Here is a 15,559-nt window from a genome sequence, read left to right as displayed (position 1 = left end):
CGTCTTTCGCTCCGACGAAGGGCTAACGCTCGAAACGTCAGCTTTTGTAATCATTACGGTGGCCAATTTACCATTTCAACTTTGTTGATATATCCAAATAATGAGAAATGAGTTCAGTAGACTTGTTGGAAGCCTTCACATAAATATAAGAAGTTAAGAGCAGAGAAACGCTTGCTGTACTGCGTTGAAAGACTAAGCGAAAATTATAGAAGACGAACACATTTAGATTTGTTAATGATGCACTGCAAATAGAGTTCCCAGATATCTTTTGTAAGAATTCGCGACATTCACCGCTACAATACTAGAAATAATGAAGGTCTTCGTTAGAAAAAGTTAAATTAGAATGCATTAAGTGCGCTTTTATTATAAAGGTGGAAAAATCTTTAATGATTTTAAATAATTTTTAATAATTCGTAGAATTTATTATGTCCGAATTTACTTTCGTTTATCGTAACTATTTCATAATTTACTCTAAACTGATTTCTATTTATTTTTTTTAACAGGACTTGCATTGATAACAGTTTTCTTTCCTAAACTGAAGCAGCAATCCTGTATAAATATGTTTAAACTATTATTATTATTATTATTATTATTATTATTATTATTATAAAAAAGACAAAAAAATCATCCTATAAAACAGAAGCTTACGACCTAGAATTCTTGGTCACGAGCTTCTGTATAAAATTCATAACTAAGAAAACTATGCGAAATTTGTCAAGAGTTAATTGTGTAAAGTGAGATTGTTAAGGTCAATGTTGTTCACGATATTAATTTTCCCATTTAGATTCCCATTTTCGCGGTCGTGGTCCATTCGGAGTCGACCTCAACGGACCATAAAAAAAAGGAGGATTTAACCAAATCCAACAATTTTTTCGAAAAAGTACTCACCAAAGCATGAAGATTTTCTTAAGGGAAAAAAAATTTAGGGGTCAGGTGTACTTTAAGCAGATGAACTCAGTCACATAGACTTAAAACCCCATTTGTTCTAGCGAGCTATTGCACTCCTCAAAACGCAAAAAAATGTTTTCTTTTTTGCCTTCGACAGAGGCAGATTTTTTTTAATGTAATCGATCAGTTGAAAATTGTGTGGGAACCTTAATCGGAATTGACATCTTATTTATTGATACAAATGCTATATATCTTTTCTGTTCTTAAAAAAATGCCACTTCTTCTACAAAATAAAGCTACTCGTATGTAATACAGATGATCGCCAATCATCTATCTCTTTAGTTAACTTTTTTTTTTAAATAATTTAACAACTCGGATAAATGTTAACGAGGCTTAGTTTGGCATTCGACTTTGTTGTAAGCCTCAAGCCGGGAATGAGGCCGCCATGTTCTCCAATATACTTTATTATCAAAGAGATACTCCGTTTAAAGAGAGAAGACTTTTTGCTTGATCTCCCATAGTTCGAATGGTGGCCGTGTATATCCGCTCTGAGATAAAAGCAAGCAGGCTAAAATTCTCTACAATCAACAAAAATTTTAAGCTGTCTCTTTTAAGCTGTCTCTTTTAAGCTGTCTCTTTTAAGCTGTCTCTTTTAAGCTGTCTCTTTTAAGCTGTCTCTTTTAAGCTGTCTCTTTTAAGCTGTCTCTTTTAAGCTGTGTCTGATGTAGTGTCGGTATCTGTACTCACTGCCCACCCACCCCTCCCCTAACCCAACAACCTAGCCAACTGATAAAAAGTTAGGGTTGATGCTAGGTTAAGGGATGGGTAGCTAGGTGCATAGATGTTCAGATGCTGCATTCTCGTCTGACAACAGCATTGATAAAGACTTTAGAGGGGATTTCAAGCTTAAAAAAAGGCAGTCATCATGACCCCAACGTGACTCGAACACGCAGCCTTCTGATCTGGAGTCAGACGCGCTACCATTGCGCCACGGGGCCGACTACACTCTCATCGGGATCTTATAGCTATCCGAAAAAGACCTTTTGCATTTAGGTCGGGATTTAATCATCTCGGTGAGTCAGACGAAACTGCGACCTCAGAGACTCACGAGACGTTAGTTGGACAGCGACGATGACAAAAGTTGAAGTAGAGTTCTTTGGTATGGTTTGACCATTTTTAAAGTTAACATTATGTAACCTAGCGCTAGCATGCGCCAAACCAGTCTTGACTTCGCGAGGGCTGGTTCTACAGTCTTGTTTATCGAGCAGTTACAGACTTAAGAGTTAAGTCAGTGCCAGGGTCCAACCTCGATTTCGTTGTACGTCAACATGGGCCTTCTGTTCAGCGGATATCTTCAGTAAAGGAGCCCGGTAGGAGCTTTTGTCAGCTGATCTCATCCCTTGCTTTCAAATTGGGACCAATGAATATTTCGTGCCAAAACGACACACCAGGGATAATCGCTTCTCGAGACAGTCATTTTCAAAAACATTTGCTGAAGTGCATGGATAAAAATGATCATGGCTGCAGACACGAGCTCCTGAGGATTGTGAAGACCATCGTCCGTATTGAGAGAACATCCCTGGGACAACTAACATCTTATTACCTGAAGACGGCCATCATGCGCTACATCAAAGAGAAGTCTTTCAACTGGAATGGAAGAAACTCACTGGGGGAACATTTCGTTGGGTTCTTGGCGGCATTGCGGACTTTTCTGCAGAAAGAAAACCTGCCAAACTACTAGCTTCCTGAAGTAAACCTCTTGGATGGAATCCGCAACCCGGTGGTTGTTGAGCAAATGGAGAAACAAAATACTTGACTCTATGAATGAACTGGATATGGACTTTGTTTTGGTTGAGTGCTAATATTATGTGCTGATATTTAATGAGTTTATCAAAGAATGCTCGGAAAATTTGCCAGATCAGTTTCGTCCTTTAAAAACTGAGTTGTTATAACCAAGGTTGTAAAGGCTAAAGTTTTAATTGAAATAAATGCAGCATGCTTATCTAGTTAGCTATCGTAAGTTTCTCTTCCCCAACACGTTTATCTTACAAGGTGCCGGTCGATATACTCGTTCAGTTCTAAAGGGGCATTTTCAGTTATGTTACATGGATTCTCTTCTTTGAATTGGCTCTTTAGAAGTCAATGCATGCTTGTCCTGTCCAGCTGCCTGAGGTTTTGCCTGTCTTTCTGTGTCTCTTTTCGCTTTTTTTTTTTTTTTTTTTTTTTTTTTTTACAGTTAAGCTTTCGGTCGTGAGAGCCGCGAGAACGATTGATACATTCTACAGCCGGAGTGTTTAGTCTTTCTTCCGAGTGCAAAACGGTCACTCATATAAGTCATAACAATTCCTGTTTCAGGTTTCCATTCCAAGACAATGCCCCTTTCAGTGAATAGGGAAAATTGTAAACCTTGATAAGACGCAAGACCCAGTTCAGATCAAATAAGAGTGAGGTTGTTCTTCACCCCTCCCCGCCTAAACCCCAGCGCCAGCTATTTCTTGGAGAGTAACAAAGTCGAACAAAAAAGATACAGACTGATCATTTACATCTGCTCTAAACATCCAAATACAAAGCAGTTAGTACACCCCAAAACTATTGCCAAATTAGTTTGCAGTTTTGAATACTTGACTCAGTCGCAAGTAAATTTACGAAAACATAACGGCAGTTTTACAATTGGGTGTAAAAAAAACCAAAACCAACGTATTCCCGGCGACCAATCAAAAGAAAGGTTTACGTTTGTCATTAGCATTTAACTCAAAGTGAAAACAAGCTGCAGCTCAAAGCGCGGGAAAACGCGAGTCTTTAAGTCACGATTGGTTTAGTTTTGCGTCTGACTGAGCTTGACTGGGTAAGAGGATGCCGCGAGATTCCTGGGCCAATCACAAATCCAATCCAGTATTACTTTCAATCCTCAATTGCAGTAGAGTCATAAATATAGTCTCAAGACAAAAAGAATAAACGTATGCTGGTTTAACATAATTGGTTTATTTTGTGTACATTAAAATCACAATAAGTGAAAATCAATTGTTCAAAACTTTAACATAGTTATTACATTCTTTTTGGTTCATAATCATATTGCAATTCTAGTGCCCTTTCCCTTATTTTGGTAATTTTCAAAACTGAAATAACTTATCATGAACATATTTGCGTTGCAAACTGGGTTCCCCAAAACTTTTTTCCCACAAGCATTGATTCAATAACATTATCTGAAGCTTAAAATTGAAATCTAGAGAATTAAGTGCGTTTTTTAATTTTTCTTAGAAACCAAGAATGTACCTGAGTGCCTTCCAGGGCCCTACGTACATTTTCAGTCCTTTCTTTACCTCTGGGTTTTGTGAAGTGTAATTGTGTACATCCGTCAAAGTCCTTGTGTTTATGTTTAATAAATAAAATTATTGTCTGCGGTGGGTGAAAAATAGAGCCTTTAAAAAGCGGCCTAGTTACCTTATGAGAAAAAGAAGAAATGAAAGAGTACTCGCCACAACCCATGCAAATATAACAGAAAGCGCATGTCGTACTAAACTGATTACATAAGAAATAAAATAGAAAACAGAACAAGTAAGAAGGCTGATCCTCATGTTCGTTGCAAGAGCCTTTGTCACCCGTGTCTGGTGGACCGGGCTATAAATGCTGGTCTATAGAACGAGCCCTTCAGGAACGATGTTAGTCCATCCTCGTTACATTTCCCTTATCGTCATTAGCGTTTTATTTGTTAATATCAAACTTAAGAATGTTGCTTCAGAACGATAGACATTTCGGTTCGGTACACAAGATATTCCTCGAGTAATGCGATGCTACAAAAGAATTCTGAAATCTGATGAATGAAAATATGATCAATAGCACTAGCTAACACTAGGTGATACCGATGTAGCAGATTAAAAGTTAAGGAAGGGAGGAATTGGAGAGAAATTCGAATTAATGGAAGCCTTCTCCCAACAACGTTTTCGGATACCCTAACCCTTTGTCAAAAAATGAGGTGGCTCCCCTAGACCCCCTCCCCCACATCCTCCACTAAGTATTATTTAGGAGGAGTGGAGAGGTAATGAGGCATGCAGCACTAACTGTCCCATTCACAGTTTTGATAACTGTATTTAAATTACTTCGAAATGAAATAAAAAGTTATTCATTGCTACCTCGAAAATCAACTAATCATAATTTGCAATATACAATTGTCTGGTGCACAATTTTATATGTAAACACATTTACTTAAAAGCTATTACCCAAACACAGAATATGTGTCATAAAGCGTGCAAACGTTTTGAAACAAAGGGAGAAACACAAAAACTTTCCGTTTGTTTTTACGGTCAACATTTTTTATGTAAAGATGAAATAAACAATTTCTAAAAATCGAGTTTATCCCATCTGGAAACATTTTTTATGTTACATAATTGAGTATTAACTCTATTGAGCTCTACTGGAATCTATTTTTTTTTGAAAAAGTAAAATTAACTACAGTAAGCTGTCACATTGAACTGCCAACATGTGTCTACCGCACATGACATCATATATGAAGCCTGTCCTGGCCCAGCCATGAACTTGATAAGCTCTACCGAACGCAAAACCACCTATAATGAAAATCAAAACATGTAAGCAAGATTTTAAAAAAAGTGGTAACACAAACGGCTATTGATAAATACACCTATTGACAGATTAAATTTCTGTCTCTGGCATTCATTTATTACTCATCCCGAAGAATCTTAGCTTCATCCAGGCATTCAGTTAGGAAAACGGAACGTGATAGTGAACGGCGCGGTGACAGCGGCGGAGAGAGAAAGCGCGGGAAGTTTGGCTTATTACGCAACCCGACCTAAGCCTCACTTGTTGCTCCACTCCTTCGCTACAAGCTACAGCCCCGTTAACCATATCCGCGCTTTAGATATATCAACTGAGCACCTAGATCAGGTAGGAAGAATCACGTACTAGATGGTTGATTTTCCTGGCAAATGCTACAACAATGTTATCAAAAGAGAAGTTAAACAAGACGTTTGAGGCAAAAGCAGACTAAAGTCCACGCTGCCTGCTCAGTTCAGCAGCTTTCTTTATACACTTAATTGAGAATATTTCGAAAAGCTACGAGCATAGTATTTTTTTCAAGGTAATAAACTACAGGAAAAGTGAGTAAATGTGCCAGATAAAATCGCATGGTCCACCGAGTCATCATTGATAAATAATAAAGCTTCGATCTATGTGGAACAAAAAAGCAAACCTGTTTTTCACTTCAAAGTTCACTTCGAATTTCTCGTTGGGTTCAGGTACTCATAGACTACTTGTCTTTTCTTGTTTCTGTCCAATATGGTTAACGCAATACACTTCAAATCGTCTAGGAACCTGCAAAGTTAGAAACGTTAATATAAGTCCGCAATTTGACTTACTTGCAAATAAGAGACGCCGGTATAAATTAATTTTGTCTCTCTAAGAGCCTTTCAAAATGATAAAAGAATTTCCAGTGAAGTCTTGAACTACAGTAAAAGCTAAGAAACGATATGAAAACAAGTCTGCGAGCTTTTGCCGATCCATGGTATCATCAGGGTTGATGCATGATGGCTGATAATGCCTTGGGTAGGCGAAAGCTTACTAAAGAGACACTAGTCACAGTGTGGATAAAATCAAATGCCTTTGTTCGATGCAAAACAGACTCTTTAAAAAATGCTCCTTCCAAAAATCTGCAGAAGATTGCTTAATCCTTTGACCCCGAAGGGTGACAGGTCACAAGAATAAACTAAACCAACTAGTAAAGAAGCTGCCAACTGATAAACTACCAAAATCTCCTTGTCAGCACCTTAGGAAATGTATAGAGAACAGTATGGAGAATATGAATACCGATGTTAGGGTATGAATTAAGGGGGAAGATGTACCATTCGCTTAATGATAAAAGACCAATTAAAATACTAAAGGAAGAGTATTTTTACCGCAGAAGACCTTGCTCATCTGTTTGAAAATATTGCCGACAAAAGTTTTCAAATCATGCGTTTGTTAACGTGTACTTTAAAATTCTGGATCATGTAAGCCACGTGGTTGCCATTGTTGTCTAAACTCAGTATACCTCCGGGGAGGTCTGTACATAGAAAAACAACGAGAACAATAGTAATAATACGTTTACCTGGAAATTGCTTTCTTGGCAACTGGGTCATGTTGATACATGGCGTGAAAGTCAGCTAAACCATTGGTATGCCTCTCTGAGAGGAGCTTGTTTATAACTATGATGTCCAAAGTAATATTTTTTGCCGGTAGACACGCCAAAATGTCTCTTTCTTCCCTCCATTTCTACGAAAAGAAGGGAAGATGGCACAAGTAAATATACGGTAAACATTTCTTGGCTTTAATTTGCTTCAAAAAACTTGAACAACTTTGAGCTGGTGGAACGGTCTACCACACCATCCGAAATAGAATAAACCGTAAGTTAAAGTTTATTCACTTTTCGAGGTTCTTTCCAATTATTAGCTTGCAGCCACCGAAAAGAGGTTACCCCAATATGACCTGAGTCTGTCTTTAACCTACCTCCCGCTGCGCAACAATGTCGAGGGGAGGAGGGGTGGGGCTAACAATTCAGACCTTGTCAAGGAACGATATTTACTGAGTGCTGGAATTTACAGACGACACCAAGAATATAGAATATAGACATTTTTACCTTGTCTCTTGGCGGTTGTCCTTTCAAGGCGGCAGGATAGTTTGGAAGAAACGCATACTCGTCATACTGAGAGACGTTAACCGCAGCATGTCCAACTGTGCTGGTGAATATTATGGATGTTAATGTTTGGCAAAGCTGTTGTGTTGTTTCGAACCTGCCTTCACCTGGCACGCCCTGAAATTGACATCAATAACTTGATTCTTCGAGCTGTTATGACTGTTTTCGAGGTCGGCAGTGGACGATCGATAACGAAACAATTCGAAAACTCGCGCGTCCCCTTTCAACCATTGAATTGCAGTCGCGACTTTGCCTTTAATTAGATTTTTGGCGTACCTTAGGTAATTTGCTTATATTATCTTTGAGCTTTCTCTAATAAATTGTCAAATTTTCCTCGGGCATTGGTATCCCTTTCAGTTTTTGTTTACACCATTCAGTCGAGAGGAGCTCTGTTACTCTAAGTTATGTTGACGAATATATTTGAAGTTGCTATTCGAATTGCTAACCAAGGCATCAACTGAAACAATAGCATCGACAAGCAGAAGGTTCTCCTTGAATGAGAGACTTAAATCATTTCAACAAAATAGGAAATACGAAGAATTCGATGACCAATCAGCGTAAATCAATTTAACTGACCTTTATACCACACCCAGGATTTCCGTCTGCAACTAGCTCCAGTCCCCAAGCCTGAAGCTCATAATCGTCCGTTAGTTCTTCTTCTTCATCTGGTTACAATCAAATTAAACGAAAAGTCTTAAAAGTTCACAGTAGGGGGAGGGGGAGGGAGTGATTCCAAACAGTCAGTTTCCAGATTCAAGAAACACTGATCAATGGGGTTGAAAATTCCTGCTAATGTAAACGCGTCAAGCTTTTAAAATTGAAATTAACAAAATGCCAAAATTAACACGAGATTTAGCTAACAGTGAAATTCAGAAACAAAAAATGATGAATTTACATTCCAATAAGTCTGTTTAGAGACAATTTAAATGTACGGAGACAAAACACCAACAAACTTCCGAATTCATTGTAACATAAGATATGTAGTTTTATCTTATGATAGAATAAAGACTTTATTATTTATTTATTATTAAACGGACCGCACAATGGAAACCTCCAATACAGCATCTATACTGCCTCTTTGAAGAATAATGAAAGTCTCTGACCTCTCTTCCATAAAAAAGAACTTGTATTAGGATCAACAGTTTTTCTTACCATATCTCGCTTCCACAATTGACGTCACGTACTTGCTGATGGCACCATACAACATGAGTCCATCGTCCCTATAGGGGTAGTCAGGCAGCACTGAAGGATCAGACACCTGTTACCAGGGCAACAAACGAATTTTTTGGTGTGAATGACAATCTTGAAACGAACGGTACTGAGTAAACGAACAACCACACTATAATAAGCAACCACACTATAATAAGCAGGGAGCTCCAACAACTTTACTGAATACAATAGTGGATGAGCCATTATATACACGGTCATAATTATTCTACCACAGAAGTGAGACATACCACGAATAGTCGAGGTCTAATGATGATATTTTTTTAATAATTTGCACGAGCATTCGTCATAAATCTGACAAGTGAAAATTTGTTTCCAGACCCGTGATTTTCTTTCGTGATCGAGGCACAATTATCACTTTGCAGGGATTTAATGCACAAGTTTCTCTGTAGGAACTTACTCCTCTTTGCTCAAGGTCCGCCGGTAGTGTGCCGTGCACATCCATTCTCCAATCTTGCCAACTAGTCGATCACCAAAGAGGGATACATCGAAAAAAAAAGATAATGCGCTGATAAAACTTTAGGAGCAGTCTAATGAATCATAAACATATTTCAGATATAGTCGAAGTCATAAGGTTGGTTTTTATTACATAAACATCAATGAAATTTCAGGAGAGCTTTTGCGCGAAAACGTGATTATCTCCGCAGGTGAAAATAACATGTTTTATTATCCAACTACACTCCGTAAAGTGCAAATAACGCCGTAGACGAGTACAGATATCACGCGGTATTTGTACTCAAGAGAACCGGTCAGACAGGTTTTCTCGCATCGCGGAAGCGAAAAATTGGATTGAAGTAACGAAAAAAATGGCAGACAATTTGAATAATATTTGCGACAACGAAGAGTCGGAATGGCTGGCAAATACATATCGAAGTCTATTAGATGAATCGAATGAAGAAAGACTGTTAGACAACCAGAAAATTTCTTCATTTATTGAAAAAAATAGAAACAGTAACACGAAAACGCGCCAATTCCGTTCCGCTTCGCATACTTCTGTCACGCACTCCCTGTAAATAAATATCCGCAAAATTCGCCCGCACTGAAATAACAATTAGGCGTGTTGGGTAATAAATAACTTATTAGACGTTTTGTTGTGTAGTATCGCTGAGTATTTTTACTCGTTCCTTTATTTACTCTTGTGAGTGTAAATACTTATCTGAATATATCAACAAAGTTGAAGTGGTAAATTGGCCACCGTTCGCGATTATAAAAGCTGACGTTTCGAGCGTTAGCCTTTCGTCGGAGCGAATAGAGGAATTGTGGGTTGTGCGTGCTTTTAAAGGCAGAAAATCGAGCTACGTTATTGGTGGGAACATGGCAACGAGACAAACACGAATAAATTAGTGGAATTCCTCATTTTAAAAACGAGTGGGAGAGTGGGTCGAGTTCGCCGCGCAAGTTTGTCTGGGATCGTTACTCGGGACCCAAACTACCAAAGCCAATCGACGAGTGTACTGTGCCATTTTACGTCGATGGCTCTTTTGTAGAGGTGCAAAAACCTCAGAGAAGCTCGCAGAGTTACGACTACGATAAGTCACATGGACTTGGCTTACGCTAAACTATACTTTTGTAAAAAGCTTTTGATAGATATATGTTCATTTTTAATTGTAATTTTGGTATTAATAAACTGATTATCCTATCATTTATATTTTGTTTCAGTGTCAAGCATTACGTGGACCACAAGCTTGAGTGTTGCATTTCGAAGGATAATATCGTACCTTTTTCGTAACTCTGTGTCTTTCGGTATGCAATAAAACTTGAATCGTGAAGGCTTATTTCTATGACTATTAGTACATCCAGGAACACAGCAGTAATACTTCAGCATTCTCGCTTTCCAAGTCAGTACAGTTGGTAGATTTGTGGTTGTTTATAGTGATTTTAGAAAGCTGTCCCGAGTAACAATCCCAGAAGCCTTTGCAAGGCATAGCTCGAACCATTCTCCCACTCGTTTTGAAATGGTCAATGAAAAGCGTTCGTTGATACCTCTGGCATTTAGACTGCCGGTTTGAAAGATGAGCTTTTGTTCAAGAGTTTTACGGCCTTCCGTGCTAACTAAGTGTAAGGAAAGACCGCAGATTGCCATATATTGCTTAGAATGATTAGGTAAATTGAAATGTCTTGCGACTGGTTTTGATGTGTCCTTGTCATTCCTCTCCACGTCGCGAAAGTATTCTCGGAATCGGTCACCTAGTCTTCTGCCTGTTTCGCCGATATAAATCTTTTTGCAATAACTGCAAGTTATGCAATAGATTACATTGGCGGAGGTGCACATGAAGAGATTCGGTGAGCACACACAACCCACAATTCCTCTATTCGCTCCGACGAAGGGCTAACGCTCGAAACGTCAGCTTTTATAATCGTAACGGTGACCAATTTACCATTTCAACTTTGTTGATATATTCAAATTATTTCGTTACCCCCACCGACGCAGCCCCAAACAGTTTCTTTAGAAAATATCAGCCTTTATTCATAAATACTTTTCTGATACTTATCTTATAAGTGTAAATAGTTTTTAACTTTTCACTTAGGATAGAGGGACACTGGTTCGTCAGTTTTTATCTGTTATGTGTTACCCTCTGTAAATAAAGTTGTTACTTACTTACTTACTTACTCACCCTACGGGCTCGTCAAAACACGGCACAATTCGTAAAAGTACTCAGCGATACTACACAACAAAACGTCTCATAAGATATATATCTTCACGCGTGAAAATAAAAACACCGTTACTACGGTTACATGGTAGATAGCACCTTTCGCAGCAAAAGTGAAATGGTTTGGTCTTTCAGTGGTGTTTATATGATAAATAGAATATTACATGGCCGCTTGGAGATACGAAATCTCTCTTCTCGAGATTAAAAAGATTTCACTTGTTTGCTTCGCTCATTCGCGAGATATTTTCAACACCCTGAGAAAAATTTCGTATCTCCGCGCAGCCATATCCTCTATTTACGTGTTTGATGACCAGAGAAAATCACGGCATTGTGTGAGAATGCCAAAAGGATTGGGACTGATTTCACTATCGTCCTCATTCAAATTTCCCTCCAATTTCGCTACGAGACCAACCAGGATCTTGATAAGTCACTGACTTTACTCGAAGCAAAGGAGCAGTCAGAAGAAAAATTCAAATCAGTTCTTAGAACTTCTTCCGTTTCCCTTACATACAAGATGGTCGACCTGACAGTTCTTGAAAAATGGAGAAACCTGTGAGCTTCTATGATACATAAGCGAGGAACTCCTTTGAGAACCCCTGCTGGTTAAGTTATGCGGAATTATTCACTAGTGCAGAAAGTGAGTCACAAGGCACCTACCCTAAGGCTATAAGATCCTGGGTGCCTTTCGCCCCAAGGGTTGTCGCGTTGTCAATCCAAGAACCCGGGGTGAGCAGTTCGTTTACTTCGAAGCTGCGAGAAGAAAAGTGGATGATAGGACTAAGAAATGTATGCCGTACTGAGAAATCTCCTCAGCTGGGCTTGGGCCAGCAAAAGAAGCCAAACAAGATAGAATAACCAAACTTTTGAACGTAAACTGTTTCATACTTTGCTTTTGATAATTTACGACATAAATGCACAAGACTCTTCTAGTATGCTGATGTATCAACGTATCGAAATTGACTCCGTGGCGCAATGGTAGCGCGTCTGACTCCAGATCAGAAGGCTGCGTGTTCGAGTCACGTCGGGGTCATTATGGTACTCTTTTTTTAAGTAAGTATAGTTTTTAAGCCCCTTCCAAATTCTTCTTTTTTGGCTGTTTTTGTTAGTTTTGTTACTACTTTAGCCATTTTTCTCATCATTTTCAGCAGTATATGCACAGATTTTAAGAACTTTCTCTAGAAAAATTTGTCGAGAAAACTTTTCATTTGTTCAATGTGTATGTTCAGGTCCTTAAATTGAACTAAACCCCTTTAATTGACAGTAGAAGCAACCCTTATGTTATACACATACCAGTTCACGGGAATCACGTGACGTAGGTAAGGCGCAAGTAATCTAAAGATAGGATGCGAGGGAGAAAGTTGACGATGTGTTGCTATGGAAACCGCTTCCAAGAGAAGATGGGTGTATCCTTCAGGAGAAAAAAAAAAATGAACAGCACAACCAAACGGTAAGTAGAAGTTTGTGTTGTTGTTGATGTTTTCACTTGTTACCCTTTTGTATCGAGGCGATCTAATGTGATTAGCGAATTTCGATCGTCATTGTTCCGGTGAGTTCTAGTTTCCCGAAAGGTCTGGCTCCAAGTTTGCAGCCATCTCCAGTGACTACATTGTGAGAAAAACGATTATAGGGGAAAATTCATTACTTGACAAGGGAATTCCGCATTAATTTGCACGCGAAAACGAATCGCAAAGCGAGGAGTGCGATATCGGTTTTCAAGCGCAATTTAACGCGGTATTCACGAGTCAAGTAATTATTTTCCTTGAATCGCATAATTGAATAAAAATAAGAAAAAAAAAGAAAACAGCATTACTTATAGTTGTTATGTATGCGTAGATGAGAAACAATATCACTTAGCCTCGTTTTCAACTCACAACCCCACTCTAAATACCTCGCATCATTAACCAATCAGAATGCGAGATTTTATTCAATGATGCGATTCACCAATTAATTATTACTTAACAGCTGGATGAGCAATAACCTCTTTTCCGATAAAATTCTCTGTCATTAAACAAATGAAGAAGAGTTCACCATTATATAATTCTTTTCTGAACTTCAAAGAGTTTCCCTTCCTCTAATTGTTGTTTGCTTGAGATCGAGTATGTTGTATCAATACCTAGCAGTACGCATGCTCTGTGATACTGTGCATCAGCATTGTTGAACCACATCTTTGCTAGCACCCATGTGTACCAAGGGTCGCTGGGAAGGAAAACCTGGCCGAGAAATTGAGATTACATTTGCCATCAAAAATGATGAATGACGGAATGAAATTGACGTGGGATAAGGAATGATGGATTGTGATTTCTAGCACACTATACCTGGCCCCTCATAGCCATGCAGTTCAATCAAGCAGGCGTAATAAAGCTCGCGTTGAAAGATTTTCAATCGAAAAGCTCAAAAAACTCATTGTTAATTCACAGATGATACTGCTTTTCCAAAAGGAACAAAAGAAATTTTGTTGCACGATATTTTCAAATATAGTATACTATAATTAATCAAATGAATAAAGGCTGATAGTTTCGAAAGAAACTGTTTGGGGCTGCGTCGGTGGGAGTAACGAAATAATTTGGATATATCAACAAAGTTGAAATGGTAAATTGGCCACCGTAACGATTACAAAAGCTAACGTTTCGAGCGTTAGCCCTTCTTTGGAACGAATAGAGGAATTGTGGGTTGTGTGTGCTTTTAAAGGCAGAAAATGCCATGTTCCCACCAATAACGTAATTCCAGTTTCTGCCTTAAAAAGCACACACAACCCACAATTCCTCTATTCGCTCCGACGAAGGGCTAACGCTCGAAACGTCAGCTTTTGTAATCGTTACGGTGGCCAATTTACCATTTCAACTTTGTTGATATTTCCAAATTATTCTATAATTAATCAGTCTCGTGGTTGAAATAAGCAGACAATCGTTTCTCCAAAGATTTATTACGTTTCCGGCCCAGTTGCTGCACACACAAAGAAAAGCGGTTTTCGCACCCAAACTAATGAGGAATGATTTGAATATATCAAAAAAGTTGAAATGGTAAATTGGCCACCGTTACGATTATAAAAGGTGACGTTTCGAGCGTTAGCCCTTGGTCGGAGCTCCGACGGAGCTCTGACGAAGGGCTAACGACGAAGGGCTAACGCTCGAAACGTCAGCTCTTATAATCGTAACGGTGGCCAATTTACCATTTCAACATTGTTGATATATTCAAATTAATGAGGAATGAAATAATTTGGATATATCAACAAAGTTGAAATGGTAAACTGGCCACCGTAACGATTACAAAAGCTGACGTTTCGAGCGTTAGCCCTTCGTCGGAGCGAATGACGAAGGGCTAACGCTCGAAACGTCAGCTTTTGTAATCGTTACGGTGGCCAATTTACCATTTCAACTTTGTTGATATATCCAAATTATTTCGTTACTCCCACTGACGCAGCCCCAAAGAGTTTCTTTCGAAACGATTAGCCTTCAATGAGGAATGAGTTCATAAATAAGGACTTCATTGTTGGAAGCCTTCATATAAGGACCTAAGAGCAGAGGAATGCTTGGTGTTCTGTGTTGAAAGACTAAACGAAAAAAGACAAATTAGTCTTCTTATAAAACAGTAGCTTACGACCTAGAATTCTTGGTCGTAAGCTTCTGTATAAAATCGATGACTAAGAAAACTATGCGAAATTGGTCAAGATTTAATTGTGTAAAGTGAGATTGTTGGGGTCAATGTTGTTCGCGATATTTGTACTTGCAAAGAACGGACTCGATGTGTTTACCGGATTATCCTCTCCTCTCTCCTGATAGAGCTGGATAGCGATGGGAACAAGGTAACTCTTGGATGGACTCAGAAAGAACAGTGCCATAGGAGACACCACCTGTAGAGAATGGGAAACAATCCAGGAATAACTTGGGCTAGTCTAAAATGATATTTGGTTTTATCAAATGAGTTGATAATGTAAACTTGCCATCGTAAAGTGTATTTTAAAGCTGACCTTTTGAGCGATAGCTCTTCAACACTTACTAGATTAAAATTGTAAAGCCCCCGTGGCGCAATGGATTAGCGTGTTGGACTTCTAATTCAAAGGTTGTGGGTTCGAGTCCCACCGGGGGTGGGGTCATTTTATAGTATCGTACGC

General features: G+C 38.7%; 1 protein-coding gene, 3 non-coding genes and 1 pseudogene across 4 annotated transcripts in view; 3 read left to right on the top strand and 2 right to left on the bottom strand.

Moving 5' to 3' along the window:
* Positions 1-1,814: 1,814 nt before the first annotated feature.
* Trnaw-cca (transfer RNA tryptophan (anticodon CCA)) lies at positions 1,815-1,886 on the bottom strand. Its single transcript has one exon. It is a non-coding gene; the product is annotated as a tRNA-Trp (tRNA).
* Positions 1,887-2,119: 233 nt separating this feature from the next.
* LOC148738150 (cyclic GMP-AMP synthase-like receptor 3 pseudogene) lies at positions 2,120-2,704 on the top strand (annotated as a pseudogene).
* Positions 2,705-3,851: 1,147 nt separating this feature from the next.
* Positions 3,852-15,559, bottom strand: part of LOC111333710 (polyunsaturated fatty acid 5-lipoxygenase-like) — a 17,937-nt gene continuing 6,229 nt past the window's right edge. The window contains exons 6-16 of the mRNA XM_088750343.1: positions 15,200-15,298; positions 13,562-13,658; positions 12,739-12,856; positions 12,106-12,198; positions 9,198-9,258; positions 8,723-8,828; positions 8,147-8,235; positions 7,514-7,687; positions 6,986-7,149; positions 6,092-6,213; positions 3,852-5,450 (exon numbers count right to left, since the gene is read on the bottom strand). Of these exons, the coding sequence (XP_088606469.1) occupies positions 6,111-6,213; positions 6,986-7,149; positions 7,514-7,687; positions 8,147-8,235; positions 8,723-8,828; positions 9,198-9,258; positions 12,106-12,198; positions 12,739-12,856; positions 13,562-13,658; positions 15,200-15,298 (1,104 nt within the window). The 3' untranslated portion in view covers positions 3,852-5,450; positions 6,092-6,110. The remainder of the gene's footprint in view (positions 5,451-6,091; positions 6,214-6,985; positions 7,150-7,513; positions 7,688-8,146; positions 8,236-8,722; positions 8,829-9,197; positions 9,259-12,105; positions 12,199-12,738; positions 12,857-13,561; positions 13,659-15,199; positions 15,299-15,559) is intronic.
* On the top strand, positions 12,407-12,478 carry Trnaw-cca (transfer RNA tryptophan (anticodon CCA)). Its single transcript has one exon. It is a non-coding gene; the product is annotated as a tRNA-Trp (tRNA).
* Positions 15,462-15,535, top strand: Trnar-ucu (transfer RNA arginine (anticodon UCU)). The gene has a single exon. It is a non-coding gene; the product is annotated as a tRNA-Arg (tRNA).

Source organism: Stylophora pistillata, chromosome 2 (assembly GCF_964205215.1).
Source record: "Stylophora pistillata chromosome 2, jaStyPist1.2, whole genome shotgun sequence".
NCBI lineage: Eukaryota > Metazoa > Cnidaria > Anthozoa > Scleractinia > Pocilloporidae > Stylophora > Stylophora pistillata.
Note: the sequence above shows the minus strand (reverse complement) of the source record. Positions and strands in the feature narration are given on the sequence as shown.